Source organism: Pteronotus mesoamericanus, unplaced genomic scaffold (genome assembly GCF_021234165.1).
Source record: "Pteronotus mesoamericanus isolate MK-2021 breed Mesoamerican mustached bat unplaced genomic scaffold, CSHL_Meso_final contig_163, whole genome shotgun sequence".
Lineage (NCBI taxonomy): Eukaryota > Metazoa > Chordata > Mammalia > Chiroptera > Mormoopidae > Pteronotus > Pteronotus mesoamericanus.
Genome location: NW_026555064.1, coordinates 2,886,997 through 2,905,846, shown reverse-complemented (window position 1 = coordinate 2,905,846; position 18,850 = coordinate 2,886,997). Strand labels below are relative to the sequence as shown.

The 18,850-nt window shown below is 41.0% G+C and overlaps 1 protein-coding gene across 2 annotated transcripts in view; it reads right to left on the bottom strand.

The window, feature by feature from the left end:
* Window positions 1-18,165, bottom strand: part of GATB (glutamyl-tRNA amidotransferase subunit B) — a 72,715-nt gene extending 54,550 nt beyond the window's left edge. For both annotated transcript variants that reach the window (XM_054562517.1, XM_054562521.1), the window contains exons 1-2: window positions 17,979-18,165; window positions 15,896-16,046 (exon numbers count right to left, since the gene is read on the bottom strand). In XM_054562517.1, the coding sequence (XP_054418492.1) occupies window positions 15,896-16,046; window positions 17,979-18,154 (327 nt within the window). In that variant the 5' untranslated portion in view covers window positions 18,155-18,165. The remainder of the gene's footprint in view (window positions 1-15,895; window positions 16,047-17,978) is intronic.
* Between the last annotated feature and the right edge of the window lie 685 nt (window positions 18,166-18,850).

Genomic DNA, 18,850 nt, shown 5'->3' with positions numbered 1-18,850 from the left:
CGCAAGGCCTGAGCCGAAATCTCATCTCTGCTACTTACTAGCTATGTGACCTTGCACAAATTATCAAACCTCTCTGGGCCTCGGTTTCCTTAGCCTTTAGGTAAAAAATAGTAACTTTTCAGGACTGTTCTGTGAATTAAGTAAAATTTCTCAACAGACGGTAGACATTTAGGAAATACTAGTTTCAGGATGGAAGTGTTATTAAATGGAAAACGCCCATCTCTATCAAATGCTTTATAAACAAGCTCTTCTAGGAGGCAAGGGAATACCAAAGGGTTTAAACAGCTCCCCAGCTCCGTTAGTCTGGATTTATAATTCAAGGTAAGGCACAACAGATGCTGAAATTATGCATTATGTCAACATAATATTTCCCCCTTAAAGGACAGCCCACGCATTTTGTGATAATTAGTGTGTTATCTCTGGTGGAATAGAGATCATATTTCTTATCTCAGGAAGCTTATATTACTGCATTTTCTGTTTTATAGTGAAGCAAATTTTCCTGGATAACACTGTATGCTTGCCTATGGCTGCGAAAGGCTCCCATTCTCAGGTGAAAGAGACCACCTTCTAACAAGGTGACAGTTATAAACTAGTTCATTGAGCCCATTTTCAGTCCCATCTCATTGTTGCCCATCACACATTGATGACTTCTTGTCTTCTCAAACAGTAGCAACTTTTGAAATTCGAAGAGAGGCTGTAGAGAAGAGATACATGAAGGCATGGACTAGACATGGGAATCAGATTTTAAGAAAAATCATTGTTCTTCTGACTGTTTTTGAATAAAACTTTGGGATGGGGCTGGGATCTCTAACAGAGAAAAATCCCCCCTCCTTTACCTTTGGCGAGTATTTGTCTCTCTCTCTTATTTATAGCTTTTAAGAAAAACATATTAATATCACAAAGGCCAAACCATATAAATCCATTCATTATAGACTGCCCCCACACTTACACTGCCAAGTCTTTTCTAACCTATCCTAAAATTCACTCAGAAGGCTCTACACCTGAAGAGAGAGATTCAAGGGAATGACAAACTATTTCATATTACTGAAACCTCAGGAGTAATCAGCGATGGTGATAAGAAACATTAATTTCATGAGTGAAAGCCTCTAATGATCCCAAAGAAATCTACTTTCATCTTTATATAAAAGATCAGTATTAAATTGAAAGATCTGACTTTTGCTGAGAAATGAAACAACTGGCTTGAATCAGTGGAACTCTGAGGAATGCTGGCTAGGTATTCGCTACTGGTATGGGTAGAAAATTCAATAGTACAAGGCCTGTGAATGTCAAAAGCAAATCCAGAGACACCTGCCACTCCGTCAAAAGTGCACCTACTTATGTTCATCAGTCTCAGGAATATCCTGAAGACAACCTTTGAAAGAGTCTATCAGGACCCATATTTAGAAAGTAAAACTTATTTTGAATTTTACGGAACTAATAGGAATACATCCCCTAAGAAGCTTAATAGCAAGCCACAAAATCCTGGAGGTTAAAAGGAAGAAAGAATTGTACACCTTATACCTATGTAATTCTGTTAATCAATGTAACCCCAATAAATTCAATAAAAATAATAAAAGCCCAAACTTAAGTCTTCAATCATCAAACACGTGTGTCTAAAACTAAAAAGACTATTTCATAAACTTAAATTTTTCTTTTGTTAATAAAACTACCAAAACAACAACAACAAAAAAAAAAGGCATCAAGCCACACTGTCATAGGGCAAAATCTCCTAATACCTTAATTATGTTTCCTTCAAGAGTACATAAGACCAAAAAACTGATTTGAACTTTTAAAAATTGTCAATGTCATGAAAAAAAGGAAAGGGGACAGGGGGAAAAAGAAAGAGGGAGGAGGGCAAGAGAAAGAAAAGGAAAGGAAAGGGGGAAAAAAAGAAACAGAAAAAATGAGACTAAAGAGTCAGGACAACTGAATACAATGTATGATCTTAGATTGGATCCTTGATTGGGGAGAAGAAAATAAAGGCTAATACTAAGACAACTGTGCAAACCTGAATGTCAACTGGGTCTTAGATAACAGTATTGTATTCATCTTAGCTTTCTTGAGTGTGATAATTATACAGTGGTCATATAAGAGAATTTTTTCTTCCTAGGAGGTAGATGCGGAAATATTTAGGGATGAAGTGCCATGAGTGTTGAACTTACTCTCAAATGGCTCACCCAAAGGGAAAAATATTCTAGGAACAGGATGGACATTCGCTGTATTATTCTTTTGGCTTTTTCTGTGAGTTTGAATGTTTTTAGGTAAAAAGTATGGGGGAGGGAGAAGGAGTAAATAATTCTCCACCTGCAAGGATGGTGAGATGTTAACAAGCCTTAAGGCAGTTAAAAGCCTAGAGGAGGCTGGAGCTACAGGTGTTAGTGGGAAATGACACATGTGGGTGAGCAGCTTTCGTTCCCTGTTGCTGAAAATCAGTTGTGGAAAAGAAACACTGCACATACCATGCCTGTCCAAAGCGTAACTATGGCGCACCCCTCTTAGTAAGGTGTGAAAAATCCATTAGGGAATTCCCTATATACATATCCTGCACATAGACAACACATATATAAAATCAAGAATATGAAAGAAAGATTTGCTCTTTTACCTGGTAAAAAAATAATTTTCCTCAATATTATCGTTTCTGCTTGAAAATACTTTTATCTCCCCCTAAGGTTGTCTATGTACCTTGTTTTCTGTTAATGCTTCTATTCTGTTGTCTCATGCTATCAATGTAAATGCAATTTTTCAATTTGTGTTTCCCTGGAAGACTTCCGTGACTGAGGACTTCATATTATTGCTACTCATGCTGTTGTGGTATGTGCCACCTTAAGTTATTTCAGGTGAGTGGTACACAAGTAACATTCCCTGCCCAATTTTGAAATGTAAATGTATTTATTTACCTTTTAATGATGCAAAGTGAAGAATATGACTACCACAGTAATAGTAAATAACATTTACATGCCACTGAGAGTTTAGGAAGTGTTATCATATATATCTAACTTCTTAGCAGAGAGGTAACAATGAACGAGAACAAGCAAGAAGACAGATAAGATCGCTTGCTGGCTGTGATAAGTAAACAATGGTTATGAGTGACTACAGGCATCTTGAACGTTTACAACCAGCTATAAAGGAAAAATCCCCTGTTGTGTTTTGTCGGAAATGAACAATTAGCACACACTGCAGAAGGCAGTGCAGTCTGGTGCTTTAAGCTAACAACGGGAACCAGGCAATTCTTGCTTTTTTTAACTGGGCCCTGACCTCCCTGTGTTCTTGGGAAAGTCAATAAGGCCCTCAGTTTCTTCTATCAATTGGGGTTGGAGCCCCTGACCTTGATTGAGGGGTAGCCTATGAATGGGCAAACATCACCGAAAATTAAAGACACTGTTGGTAATCACAGATTACTGCCTGTCTGCATCTCCTAAGAAAGATGCAGAGTACAACAAAGACCCCTGACTGATTATGCTTCTTGCTTTTATACTTGTGAATGGACATTCATGTATCAAATTTTGGCATACAATACTTTAAAGGCTCCTGGGAACACCAATGTTTTTGGACTCTAACTTACGTTCCCTGCCGCAACTCCAGGCCTTATAATATCAGGATGCAACCAGTGGTGGAAGGCTGGGGAACACGAAGGCTCACTAGCAAGAACCCTCTGCCATGAGTAACAGAATGTTCTTCAGAGGGGCCCAGCCTGACTACACTAGCTATGCCAACATCACCAAGCCTATGCTTGTCATTTCAGGGATGCCAATGGCAAAATGACTTCCTAACTTTGCCAAGATTTTAAAAAGAGCTAAGGGAAAAAAACCTCCCAAGATGCTGCAGTGGAGAGAATAGCCGACTCTTTCCTCCATTCTTAATGTGAGGCTGAAAATACATAAAAAAATGACGAAGTAAAAAAGGCGTATATTTTAATGGCCTCAGAGGACAAGTATATGATGTCTGTCCAGAAGGTATCCAGCCATGTACTATGAAAAATAGAAATATTTATTGAAGAAGATACAACAAACAAGAAACACTGTGCATAGGACAATGACACCTCAGTCCTCTTCAAAGTAGGCACCTTAGGACCTCACACAGTTCTCCCAGTCGCCATCAGCTGCCCCACTGTAGTTTCCTGAATCTCATCGATGGTCTGAAATCTCTTCCCTTTCAAAGGTGATTTTAGTTTTGGGAAAAACCAGAAGTCACAGGGCACCAAATCTGGGCTGTAGGGGAGCTCAGTCACCTGGGTGACTTGATGTTTCGCCAAAAAACTCTGCGCGAAACGTGATGCATGAGTGGGCACATTGTCATGACGAAGCTGCCAATCACCAGTTGCCCATAGCTGTGGCCTCCTGAATCATCCAAATAGTTTCCACGGAGGAATGTTCAAGCTTAACACAAAATATGATGCAGATTCATTGCTCTACTTGCTCAGTCATTTTGAATGCAACAGCCACACAGTACACATGCTCACTCAATAGCATCTACAACTGCCACTGCTTAGTACAGTGAAGTGGTCATTGTTCACACACGTACATTCCAGTCCACTTTTCTTGGCTGCCAGGTTACATCAGTGTAATAGAAACTGCTCTCATTATATTAACAATGGCTGGACTTCTTCCAGACAGACCTTGTCTACTTGTGGTGTGCAGAAAGAATTCCACAGAACCCCTTCACAAAGAGCATCACATCTCTACTCCCAGACACAATACAACTGGTTCATGCATTTGGGGGCACAGCTGGGCATGCTCCATTCTCCTGCCCCCATGTTTCCGTGTGGCTGGATTTTGCTCTGGACCTCAAATTGTTTTGTCCCCCAAAGAAGAGAGACTTTTCTGACTAGTGACTTTGGGAAAAGGAACTGAGCCCATGTGGGTCAGTCCCTTCTAACTGAGCATTTTTATTGATACTATAGCTTTTAGTATAAATCATCAAAACAAAGCCTCCATGAGTGCTTTTTCGTCAGCATGCCCACAGATAGGGCATAGTCTGGTCTACTCTAGCGATATGATAAGCTTTCTCCAAGTGGAAGGCCTACAGTTTGGGGTAGTGGAGTGCAACTCAGAGAGAGAGTACTAGAAGCCATTTGCTATCTATCAAGTTGCATTTTTTAATTAAGCTATTATCAGTCATAAAGCCAACAGGTTCTGACTCTAGAGGGGACGAGAGTATGTTTTTTCACTGACTCCCTAAAATCACACAGTATCATCCTGGAAACTCTTTTCTAGTACTCATAAACCAAACCTAGAAACCTCCATCACCAATGACTCCACAAAACAGAAAACCACAAGGACCAGCTGCCACGCCCAGGCGTACATTTCTAGGGAGGGAAGAGCTTTTCCAGGTCTGCTGCAGTTTTTTAAGTTCTGAAACTGTCCATGGAAGAAAAATGAATGGTACCCAGCTGCATGATTTCAGGCTGCATTTTTATTACAGGCATCTAGTATAAATCACCCGAACAAAGCCTGTATGAGTTGCCTGAATGTCAGAGACAAAAACAGTGTCAGAGAATACTGCTGGGCAATTTTTTTAAACTACTACATATTTATATCAACAAAAGATCCCTAAGCCTTCATCCCCCCAGGCATCTTTGGTTACGTGTTTATATTTTATATTCTACACATTTCCACCTCACTTTCTAGTGTTACAGACTTTTGAGAGCAGTAGTGTACTATGTTATTTTAGAGCTACGAGTTCTAGGTATAGCACTATCTCCTTAACAATGGCCCGTTTTTGTACTTAATCTCTTGTCCAAGGGCGTATTTTGAGGAGAAAACAAATCTGTGTGAAGGGGGATGGAACTGTGAGCAAAGCGCTTTCCAAACACAACACTGAAGGTTTCAGGCTCAGAAATGAATCTCCAGGGAGAGGAAATGCTGCTTTGAGACGTTCCCTCACCAGGAGGAACACGGGGCCAGGTCAGAGAGATGCTCTGCAGGCCTGGGGAAGTCACCCAGGAAGAGGGCAGATGAGGTCCCCCAGGTCCCCCATGGGTTCAGCCACCACGGCTGGACAGCTCCTCTCAGTTCTACACTATTGCTTTCTGTTGTTCCTTGACAGAAGTGCGATGGCATCATCATTTCCACATAAAGGTGAAGGGAGTGATTCATTAAGGACGAAATTTGGGGGGGAAATGACAGCCTTTGAAGACTGTGGGTGAGTGTGTGCAACCCTGCACAACTCGAGGGAATGTGGAAAGAGCTCAATCACAAGAGGGTAAGAGGAGCTGAGATGTGTACAGACACCAGCCTCAACGGGTGTGCAGAACTGCACTACACACAAAATGACGTCGAAGAACTGCAGTCAGGAGGGAGGGGTATATTGGTGGCAGAGGAAAGGAAGTCAGAGAGGTGCAAAGACTCCTACTCTGAGTCTGAGTCACCCCCATGCACAGCCTCGGGCACTGCCCCCAGCTACATGGTCACAGTCTCTGCTCCCTTCTGTAAGGTTTCCCTCTTAGTAAAGTCTTAGCCCAGACTTCAGGTTAAAACAAAACAAAAAAGTCTGCTCTAAGAATTGACTCATAAATTTGCAGTAAGGAAGGCTTGGGGTTCAAAAGCACTAACTCTGTGATCCAGGTACCCCAAAGCTAAGAGATAAATATGAAAAACGGCCCTGGCTTTGACCTGGGGCATCTGGCAAAAGACAATGTAAAAGCTCTTTGGTGAGATTTGCATTCAGCCAATCATAACAGTCTTACAAATAAATCCCTGTCAACCATGACTTCATAATCCAAAGTTACAAAATGCACAAGAACACATGCCATTAGGCAGAATCAGCAGACAGACAGAAAAGCAGAAAAGAGAGCCCAAGAACTTCAGGTAACAGAATTACTAAATGCAGACTACAAAATAAGTAGATTTAAAGCTGTTAAGGAAATAAATAACTGAATACCTAAGAAAGGAACAAGATATTTTCAAATAGAAGAGATTAAAAAGAAAAAAACCAGGATGTCTATAACGAAAAGGTATTCTCAGTGAAATAAGAAAACTCAGTGGGTAGTTAAAGAGACAGAGAGTAGACTTAATGAAGAGAGGATTAGTGAACTGGAAGAAAATGTAGAGAAAATTTCTCAGGATGAAGCACAGAGAAAAAAGTCCTAAAAGAACTTTCTGTTATGCCCACTATTTGCATGGTGATATTTGGGGCTAAGAGCTACCCACAGGCAGGGCTGCTCTCTTAGTGGTGGATCAGGGGAAATCCAGCACTTGGCACACTGTCGTGGCTAATTAGGTTAGACCTCCTTTTGCCCATTCCTTTTGCTGAATCCACCCCAGGCTTAGACCTCTCCCCTAGCAGACATTGTAATAAACAGTACACAGAGTCAGTGTCCATACTGACCAGTCAATGTCTCTATGTGTGTATAAGCATGTGAGTGTGTATCTTTAAACATACAGGGGGTGGGCAAAAGCAGGATCACAGATGTGAAACACAGAGTTCATTCTTGTATTGTTACTTATTATTTACTGTATTATTTATTGGTATTACAGCTATAAACCTACTTTTGCCCACCTCTGTATTACATACATGTTTAATGGGGTTAATGTTTTGAGATATATACATACTTCCAAAATAAAAGCATCTACATATATCAGATTTCCAGTAACTCTGACTATGGTGGAACACAGACTAGAAGCTGAGCAAAGAACTAGGAGTGAAAAACCCAAATTCTAATCTGACTGGGGCACTAAGTAATTGTGTGACCATGGGCAAAGTACAGCTATTTTCTCATCTATATTTTAAAAGGACTAAACAAAATGATTTCCAAGATCTCTTCCTAATATATTTAGATACGGTTTCTAACTTCAGGAAGTTAACCATCTTTCATACCATCCATGTACTTTATTTCGTAGGACCATTCTCTATTCAGGGACTTGTTCTTATTTACAGTAACAAATGTGAAAATCTGACTCTGTACCAGAGTAGGTCAGAAATAATAACTGGGCAGTGAAAAATGAGTAAGAATGGATCCTAGAGGCAAATATACTGACAGTAGCTTCATAGGCGAGGGGTAGATGATGAAACCTAAAAAGAATGGCTATCGTTAGCCATTTACTGTAGGATCCAATAGCTTTCCACACCTCAACCACCCTGAAGGAACCATTATATTACAACATGAAGTACTAACTGATGCTGCTGACAACCCTGAGTAATCAAGAAAAGGTTAGCTTACATTCAATATACCCTATTTAAAAGTAGGCAAGTATAAAATGCATTTCAGAAAGATACCTGTAAAGAGGTTAAAAAATATCAAAAATGTTTCAGACACCTGAAAAATTCTTTCAGAGGGGACTCCCCATGGAAGTGTGTGCAATTACATAGAGAAATATTTAGTAAGGGTGTTATATACAAGTTTTATGCAAGATACTGTCTAGTGGCCCAAGAAAGATCCATGAATTGCTTTTTAGAACCTTATAATCAGACACAGATTTACTATAAACAACATACATGAAAGGATGGTCCATCAACCGTATGTAACAAATATATACTGATACAAAGGAGAAGCATTATAATTAATACAATTAGATTTCATGTGGGGAATATTGCATGTGGCTGGCAGCGGGGGGGAAGATGGCTGTGAAGGGGAAGGCTTCCAAAAATCCACCGAAATCTGGAAAGCTATGCGTGGCAGGGAAGGAGTCAAATGCTTTGCCCGGGAGGGGAGGTGAGGTCATGCTGTCCACTGAGTGTGCAAGTCCATCATCGTCACAAGTCATCTGAGTGCATGGGAGACGTCCAGCTAATGACATCATAAGGCAAGAGAGAGTGAAGACATCAGAGTTTACGAGCTGAAAGGAAACCTTCCCCCTCTGCGTGCATGAGCTCCCAGACACAGCTCTTTCAAAGAGGCGAGGGTCACGGGGCAAAACCCCGCACCCCTGAACACGCTGCTGTACAAACGAATGGAGAATGATATAAAAGTGCTTCAGAGAGTAACTGGCAAGACTAAAGTCTGAGAACACAATGTAATTATAAGTTCTACAGATTACATTAAAGCAAATCACTGAAATGGAAAAAAAATTAATAGAAAACTGTCACATTTTGTCTTCTTAGTCAAATAACGAAACATCATCAAAGTGCGAATAGAGAGGTAAATATAGATCTGATTATAAATGTATGCATTTAAATGCTTTTCCCTATTGCTGTTTTCCTGAATTTCTACTTTGCTTAGCAGTTTTGAGTTAAAAACTTTTATAACAATGTTTAGAATTAAGGGCCAGGAAAGCGTTTCAGCCTGATGCTCTCTAGAGCCAGTCAAGTATTTCTAAACCTGTTAGGTCCTTCAAAACAAAAGTCATTACCAGTATCTGCTCTGCTCAGAGCTAGAATATTGCAGATTTACCTAGCTTTAAATAAATCTGTCAAAAGAAATTTAAAGAATAAATTAATCGCAAAGTGCTTTACAAAAGCATTCACATTACCATTCCTTCAGGGGACAAGACGCTGTATGGTGCAACCTGCAGACGTGTTTGAGAACGAGTCTCCAGCATAAAGCATGGTGTCTGCGTTGTCTGTCAGTTCCCGCAGGGCGGGCTTCACGTCACATTTACTCACATCATATTTTCCCTCTCTTTACTTCCCTTCTTCTTGCTAACAGTGTTATAGACTCTTGTGAATAAAAGAAAGCTTCATGAAATGAGGTAAGCAGCGGTTCAGTTTTCATCCTGCAGCTGCCAGGACCAATTTCAAACCCCTCTGATACGGAAAGCCTTGGATGCTCTCTCTGTGCGACAGGCCCATCCTGGGACAAGAGGAGCATATTCTTGTGTGCGGAAAGCAGCGTCTAGAGCCCTTCCCCCAGCTCTGAAAACAAGCAGCACGCATGCTTAGCAAGGGGTTCTGTGTTACCTGTAGAAACGCACCTCCAGATAATCCAAACAAGGGCAGAGTCACTAGTTTCTAATTAATCTAATTAATATCCAAAACTAGTGTGGCACAGCCTGACTTTACCAAAAGTTACCTGCTGGCTACAGCTAAGCCACCTATCCGTGGGCATCGGCAGAGGCAAAAAATGTCTTCTTCGCTTTCTCCTGCATAGGGACTGGCACCAAGACTGGGCAAGAATTTCAAACGATGCCGAGCGCGTGCGTGTGAGGGCAAGCCGATGTGCACGTGCATGAGCGTCAAACTGGGCGTTTCGCCAGATTCGCACCACTACTGGAAACACTGACAAACCACGGAACAAATAGACTTGTAAATCCCATGACATTTCATCAAACAAATATATTTTCTTTCTATTTCACATCCATGTGCCAAGTATTGCAAGTATAAAAATTAAAATGACATTCATAAATAGGAAGCAACGAACTCTAGGCAAATAGCCTAGGATCCTGCCTGTAGTTCCATAGACAACTAATTATTTAATAAATTAAAGAAGACTGTGTATCAGAGTAAGAGTTTTGGTTTGTTTTTTTTTAAACCAGGGCAAAATAACGAGTGAGGCGGAATCCCTGTCATAAACACAAAGAACACTGTTCTTAGTTTAGCTGAAACCCTGCCTACGAGCAGGGAAATGCACTGAAGGACCTTTCCAGTCTGAGGATTTATGATGGGATTCCATGTAATTCTAAAACTAAAGGTAAAGCAAGAAGATAAAATGCTTGTGGTACTAAGAGACATTCAGAAAAAGTGTCACAAATCAGAATGGGAGGGTGGTTGAAACGGGGGGATAGAAATGAACATTATATCTACAAACACAGACATTTATAGATGCATATACATTTACAAGTAAATACACATAGCTAAGCTCACAGCAGTAGCGGGGTTTAAGACATCTATCATCCAGTGCGACCTACAAGAGGCAGGACCTGCAAAGGGGTTAAGAGTGTGAACTTAAAAGCCGGACCACAGACATACCTCAGAGATACTGTAGGTTTGGTTCCACGCCACTGCAACAAAGCGAGTAATAAACTTTATGCTGGTGGAGGATCTTGCCTTCAGTTTATAAAAACAAAAAACAAAACAAACAAAGAACCCCATCTGTACAGCTTAAAAAAATGAAACAGCAAAACGAAGCATGCCCGCACTGGACTTGCTCTGGCTTCTCCAGTTTCTACCTGGGATAATGATAGGAACTGCACCTCACAGAACTGTTACGAGGTTAAAGTAAGTTAGCACATATAAAAAGCACCTGTACAGTGGCCTCGCATGTAACAAGCACTCAGTAAATATTAGTTGATTTTATTGCTTTCATTATTGTTTACTAGGCTGAAGAGATGCCAGATGCTGGCAATTTAAAGCACCTTGGGAAAAGAAGTCAAGGCTGTGAGCCCACTGTGATGTGTGGGAGCCACAGACTCCTGGTACAATCACAGAATCCGCCACCAACTGGAGCGGCTGATATGGAAAAGGCCGCCTGACTCAAGACATGGATGAAAAGAGTCTTGAGAAATCAGAGTCCCTGGACCGGGCCCTGGCTGGGGTGCGGAGCTTGAACATTGGCACTATCCAAACTGTGTGACAGTTGGGGACAAAGAAATTAACATAGAACCTGCTAGTTCAAGAAAGCCAAGGGGGCCCTGGTAGAGGCCACCATCAATTCATCCCACAGAGCCACCTCCACAGTCCAGAGCAGAGTCTTCAAGGGGCAGAATCACACAGAATACTGAGCAGAAGAAATAAAAACAAATCCACACCCGGACATATCCTGGATAAAACGATCAGAGAGAATAAACAGGTTACCTACAAAGCGTGCATGTGTCTCATGAGCAGTAACAGATGCCTGAGGACAATGGAATCATGTCCCTCAAGTACTACGGGGAAATAACTGCTAAATTAGAATTCTATACTATCACTCGAGAGCTAGGGAGAAACGGAAACATTGGAGGCCCCCCCCACCACAAAAAAGAGCAAGTGTACCATCCACAGACCCAGAAGCGAGAGATACTAACACTGGTGGGAAAGAGAGCCAAAAAGGGGAGCGAGATGTAAGAAACAGAGTTGCCAGAAAGGGAGGAAATTCGATGGGAGTTTCCTTGAACTTCCACAACCCAACCTAAAAAGTTGCCTCTACTGGCGCAAAGGGGCAGGTCTTCCCTGGGGCTGACGTGGGAGAGCCATCTATCTCCCTCTTCTCTGGGGACACCCTCTGATTTCTCAGGAACTGATTCTATTAATAATCTCCTCCCCCGATGGTACTCCCTTAAAGCTAATGTTTAGTTGGTGAACCAAATATTGCAGACATGGATCTTGAAATAATCCCTAACGAAAGGCAGGCGTCCCCACCGCCCTCCCTTGCCATCCTGTTTCCTGGCACAGCCCCCCTCAGAGCTTTGAGCTGTCTTGTCTGGTGTCTATTTCCCTATTTAAAAAAAAAAAATGCTGTGCCAGGGACTTTTGGAAAATCCATCACCTTCTTGCCAAGGCTCGCGGCCATGTGCATTGTGACAATCCTTCCTTAATCTGGGAAAAACGTGGACTGGATACACTGTCCCAATGACAGCGTTCTGGTTTTTCGAACATGGAGCCACCAGACTCGGCCCATTCCATTCCTAAGAGATCATTTAAGTAAGTTACAAGGCGAGATACTTTGCAATACTTTCATATCTTACTCTGCCTCATAATAATTTACCCATGCTTGCTACTTGACTGCATTTCTATGTAAGAACAAAATACGCCGCTCCTAAGAGCAACTCCAAGGTAAGCTGGGTTACACTGAAGTCCAAACAGCCAGGTTGGTAGGCAGGTCGGTCACTTCACCCTCAGGGGAAAAAGGGAAACCCACCACATGCGTGAGCTTGAGCGTGAATGATCTAGAATGTGGATGAGCATACTCCTCCCAAGGGCAGTCTACAGGGGTGTTACAGGAATCAGAAAGGTGAGCCTGCCACTGTTTGGAAGAAAAAATAAAAATGCCACCAGCGGAAGGCTGAGGAACCAGCAGAGGTAATATTTAATCATTAATATTATCTTTACATAAAATGTTAAAAACTTTGCTGAAAACAGTTTTGATGCTTGAGAGTTCTAAATCTTCCACTCATTGCCTTTTTTTTTTAAGTAAAAAGAAATATTTACTAGCCAAAAAACAACTGACCAACTTAGGATCAAAAAGGAAGAAAGAGGCCTCCCCTCATCTGCAGCCAAAAATGTTACGTTACTTTCTTCTTACTTTATCAATGTAGAACATGACTTCTAGTTACAGTGGATAAGAATTTAGTTCTTTTATTTCCCAATATCCCAGTTATATCACAGTTTTTGTTAAATCAGTAGTTGGTGCTTCTTCTATTATTATTAGGTAAATATGTTTCTCTGCTGAGCTGGTAAGTATACTCTGCCTATGTTTCCTTCCTTGAATGTTTAGTTTTACCTGGAGCTAACAGGTCTCTTTCATTTGCTTCACTTTTTATTATTTATTGCTTATTATTCTCAGAGACTCCAGTTTATATGTAAAATCTCTTTTATATACAAACATTAGAAATCTTCTGTTCCCACCCCGCCGCCCTTTCTTCTTGAAACCTCCCTGTTCTGGAGTCTTCCATCCTCCTCTCCCATCAGGCCCTCGGGGCCTGCTGCAGAGCTAACAGTCTGGATCCTCTCCATTGCTCCAGCAAGTTCCCATGATAACGGGAATTTTTTTTGAGAACATGCTTATCTGAAAATATCATTATTTTACTGTCAACATTTGATTTATAGTGCTGGGTACAGAATTCTAGATTTGAATAATTTTTTCCTAAGATTTTTTAAGGCCCTGCTCCATTTTCTTCTAGCATTAAGTGCTGATTTTAAGTCCAATGCCTGATTCCTCATCCTTTGTATGTGACCCTTCACTTCTCTGTAAGTTCTAGTATCTTTATCCCTGGCATTCCTACACTTCATGATGACGTGCCAGCCTGGGAGACTATTTTTACTCCTAGCTCTGGGTTGTTGGCAGGCCCTTTCCGTTTGGAGATGTGTGTCCTTCAGTTCTGGGAAATTACTCTGTATTACTGTTTGATAGTTTCCTCATGTCTATCTTGTCTCTTCTGAACTCCTATTAATGTTGGACATGCTGGATTGATCTCATGTTCTTTTTCCCCTACTGTTCAATTCTTTGTATATGTGTTTTGCTTTCTGGAAGACTTTCTTGATTCATCTTCTAACTTTGGGTTTGGGGGTCCATCATAACTTCAACTAAGAGATCATTTTTACTGACTGTTCATTTTTAAAAAGTAGCATCATGTTCTTATTTCAAAGATGCAGTTACCTTCTCTTATCTTGAGGATATTTGTAAAAGTTTAAAGTGTTCTTTTACCTTGTTCCTTATCTGTTGCCTCTTATTTTAGTTTTCCTTTTAATTTTGGCTTTGTCCATTTTGTTGGAGAATTTCCTCAAATATCTGGTGATTTTTGGCTGTCAATTTATGTTTTAAAGGTCCTAAAATGTTGATTAAAAGTTCTATGTTAATGTTCAGGGCCTGCTGTCTGGTGATCTTCATTCCAGGACAGTGGGGTGAGCAGGTAACTTTGTTACTGAGCGACCTCAACCCCAACTCCCAATTCTTTCCTCTAGAGACACCTGATTTTCAAACGAGTTCCTGCAGATTCCCGCTTGGGTGAGGAGGGGAGGAGGAGAGATGGCTGTGTCAGGTCACCTGAGCTCCTCATACTGGGCAGGGTGGAGGACTGAGTAGGCCCCAGAGTTCAGAGTGCAGAAACTGTCTGACACCAGTGCCTCTTGCTCTGCCTGGGGTCTTCAGGAGGACTGTTTCACCAGTTGAACTTCTCCCAAAACTACAGACTCCTGTGGGGGTGGTACAGCTGCAAAGGGCCAGGGAGAGACCTTAGGTCTAACTGCTCTGTATCCAGACTGAATTTACCGCTTTGTTTTTCCATCCCTCTGGCTTTCCACAATGCCTGAAGCTCACATCCTTTCTGAGGCTGCATAAGGCGCAGCATCTCACTTCTCACCAGCGTCTCTTTCTGAGGGCTTTATGTCCCTCTCCTTGGGTTGTAGTGAACCCTGCTCTGCTAAGTCAGGTCCTCCTTCATCTACCATCTCTCATGCACTCTGGTCTTCTCTCATAGTCTCTTGGAGGTTTTTAACTTTTAAATTTTTACCATTATTTCAGTAGGATTTCTCTGGGGTGAGGAGACAGAATAAATGTACATGTTTGATTTGCCGTATCAAATGCCTCTTTAAATGCCCTTTCTTCATTGGCTCCTACTCATCAGGATTTTAATAAAATTACTGCAGTAAGAACATGCAACATAAGATCTACCCTCTTAAAACACATTTTTAAGTGTTCAATACATTACCGTTGACTATAACTAAGCAGCATTTAAATATTCTCAAGCCTCTTCGATATGAAGGAAATTAGGACTAATAAAAAAATTTCCCGTGAATGCATGTCTCCTTTTACCTACTGTATTCTCTTTTCCTTTAAAGCCAAGTTTATTCTTCTTTTTAATTTTTAATCCTCATGCGAGGACATGTTTCCACTGATATTAGAGAGAAAGAGGAAGGGAAAGAGAGAGAAACATCGATCAGCTGGTTCCCATACACGCCCCAGCTGGGGACTGAATCCAAAACCTAGCATGTGCCCTGACCAGGAACTGACAGTAACCTTTCGGTGCATGGTATGAAACACCTCCCCAAACAGTCTTTGATCTCAAAGGCAAGGATCATTGCTCATTTTTATTTTCCAGTTTATAGCTGATATTTAGTAGATATTCTAAAATGTGTGTGAAATGAGTGAATAAATATATGAATAAACACATGATACTTAGACTTAAAAATAGAATTCTAGAGATGGGTCTTTAGAAAACATTTAGTCCATCCTACTTCATCCAAAATTCCCCAAACAAGTATTTCCTAAGAGCTATGCCAAAATATTAAAACAAAGAAATCATTATCTATGTTAAATAAAACATAAACATTTTCAAATAGACAGGAGAGATTTATTAATGTAAAGAGGATTAAATAAAAACCTTACCGGCAGAGTTCCAGGCAGAGATGCATCGAAAAAAGATACCAAAGAATTTGGAGGTGCTGCAAAGAGGACTTGAGATCCAGAGAAGAGTTTAGAGTTTGAGGAAATCTGGGCATGAATTTCCAAACCTACCACAGCTGCCCATTCATGTTCACTAGGGAGAAAGATATAAGGGTTAAGAAATAGTTAGATCTGTTACCATACATAAATTTCTATAAGCCTAAACCACTAATGTTAATTTCCTATTTGTTTTTAATTTATTAAAATTTTATCTCCTTACATTGAAAAGTGTATCATCTTGTCTTAGTGACTAAATCAAAGGCAATTCATACTGAACCCCTACAAGACTGGCAAAATAAAATCCATTTACAATGGGGCATAGAGTTCACTATACAAATGATAAGGTGATAGAAAAAGGAAAAATTAGACATCTTAAAACAATTTAGAAATGGGTTATCAGGTAGCAGCACTGTTTGGCTGACTTCGGTGAAAAGCAGCCTTTTCTAAATTAACTGTCTGTTATCAATTAATTACTCAGCAAATGAAGAAAGCTGAACTTGCAAACTTTTTTAAATTAACAGACATCAGAATTCTACTACCAGAGAAATAATAGTACATAGTTGCACATCTCATTATTTTAAAAAGAAATTCTCAGTTATGTTTCAAGTTCATTTTATAACAATGACATGCAAGTGAAATGATCAGAGTGACATGAATATAATCAATCACTACTCTCCTGGAAATGATACTCTCCTGGAAATTTTGTGCAAAGGAACATTAAACCATCAGATTTGGCATTTTCTGGTAACCAAATCACTTTCTGTTCCCAAGATCTGGTTTCAGGTTCCTTTGCTGGTTTGTATATGCTTGATTCGCTATCAAGAAGCTGTTAAATGCTCCAATTTTTCTTATCTGGTCACTCCTCTGTTGGGTCTCTATGAGCATTCCACATACTGGTCCCTCTGAAACCCACGTATCCTGGACAATTTGCAGATAGCCTGTTCATACATACTCTCCCCAAATTTTGTCTGTTCCTACCCTGCTCTTCTCCCAAGCAATTTTCTGTATTACCTAGATTTTTGTTTACATGTATTGGATTTTGATTCAATCATTTCAACATATAAAGTTCTATATCGATAGTATTGTGAGATTAATCCGCTTTTTTTTTTTTTTTTACAGCATGTAATTGGAAGAATTAAACAAAGACTTTGTTAAAAATTCTGCATGTCACTAAAACATTATTCAAAGTATTTTTGTAGTTTCATTACATGGGAGGAAAAAAATACATTGCATTCACAGAGAGATGATCTAACTTATGAAAAGTATAGAAACTGAATGCTTCTGGACACTTTCCCTCTGTTCCTCCAACTGAAAAACAAAAGTAATACCAACCTAACTATCTCAAAGGATTCATAGAACATTAGACAGGTGCCTTTCATTTACGTATTTAAAAAGAAACTGTCTTCTATAGTGAAGTATAAACAGCTAGCTAGCTGTTCAGAGGATAGGTAGCAAAATGAACAAAGCTCTCTGCACAACCAGAGGAAAGATTTCTTGTATTGGCTGCATACTCTCAGGTCTAGACATATATGTTCAACACGAAACGCCTCCACAGATAGGTGGTGCTTTCTGACTAACGACATTAAGCCACCACTCTCCAGAGCTTGTAGGTAAAGGCTCCCTTTCTACCTTTAGAACACCGCTGGCCTAGCGTAGCGCTAAATGTCAGCTAAATACGGTCCCGCTTCTAGTGTCACAGACCCCACTGCTGGTGTTATTAGCAAAGTGACTGAAACCAGCGTTCTGTGTTGTGTTTGTCAAGAAAACACCTGGTGCGATTTTACACCTGCGAATCTATTGGAGAACGGTTTCTGTGTGGAGGCGAGGCTAACAAGTGGCAAGTTTTGTGCTTTCAGGGCTCCAACTTACAGCCCAACACCTTCCCGCTCAAAACTTTAAAAAAAAAACAAACCAAAAACAAACCCAAAATCATCTACACTGAACGCTGGGCTGAGCGGCCATCATCTCCCCAGCCCCGCAGGTCCATCTCACACTGAAGTGGGCAGTATGGGATGAAATAGTATACCCTTTTCTCGGCTTCTGGGCCGTGGTGAGGTGCTGCAGAGCCACTGAACTCTGCCCCCTTTTCCCGCTGCACCTGGACCCTCTTGGAGCCCCTCTCCCGTGGCGAGAACCGCGGACAATGCAGGTTAAAGCCCAAAGCCTTCCAAGGCAGCACTGCCGTAGCATGGGCGCCGCCATTGCTCCTCCGACGTCCTGGTCAGGTGATACAGCCTCCCTCCGCCGCGAGGGTCTCTGGGAAGCGTAGTTCTCCAAAAGTGTAAAACTCTATAGTCTCTGACCGGAAGACTTCTATTCCCGGTGAGCCCTGCGAATAGAAGGCTGCCGGAACCCTGGCGAAGAGGGGAGGGAAGGAGAAATAGAGGAGAGCGTATGAGGGTTTCCGGGTCGGAAAGGGTGACTCCTCCTAGCTGGGGTTAGGAGAGTTTTGTGACTCTGAGCATGTGTATGAGTTTGAGCGAGGGGATCCAAAGCTGAGAAACCTGGCTGGGATCTTAGACACTGAATTGCTCTATCGAGATTAAGTTAGTGTCCTTGACATGTCTTGGAGACTTCTTGAACCCCCAGACTCGCCCAGTTATTTTCTCTGCCCCCCTTCTCACACCTATTTGTTCATTAATGAAACAAATACTCATTTGCATGTCCATTGTATGCCAGGCACAGTTTTTAAGCACTGGGGATGCAGCAGTGAGTTATACACTTGGGAGAGGAGACAAAGAAAAGAACAAAAATGGGATACTTTCATGCACGGGTTAAGTGCTATATTTAAGGAAAGGTGCTTGGAGACAGACCAAAATTGAACCTGCTGGTGCATTTCACTTAGAAGCATAACTCATTTTATTGCACTTTGTTCCCTTGCACTTCACAAGTGTTGCA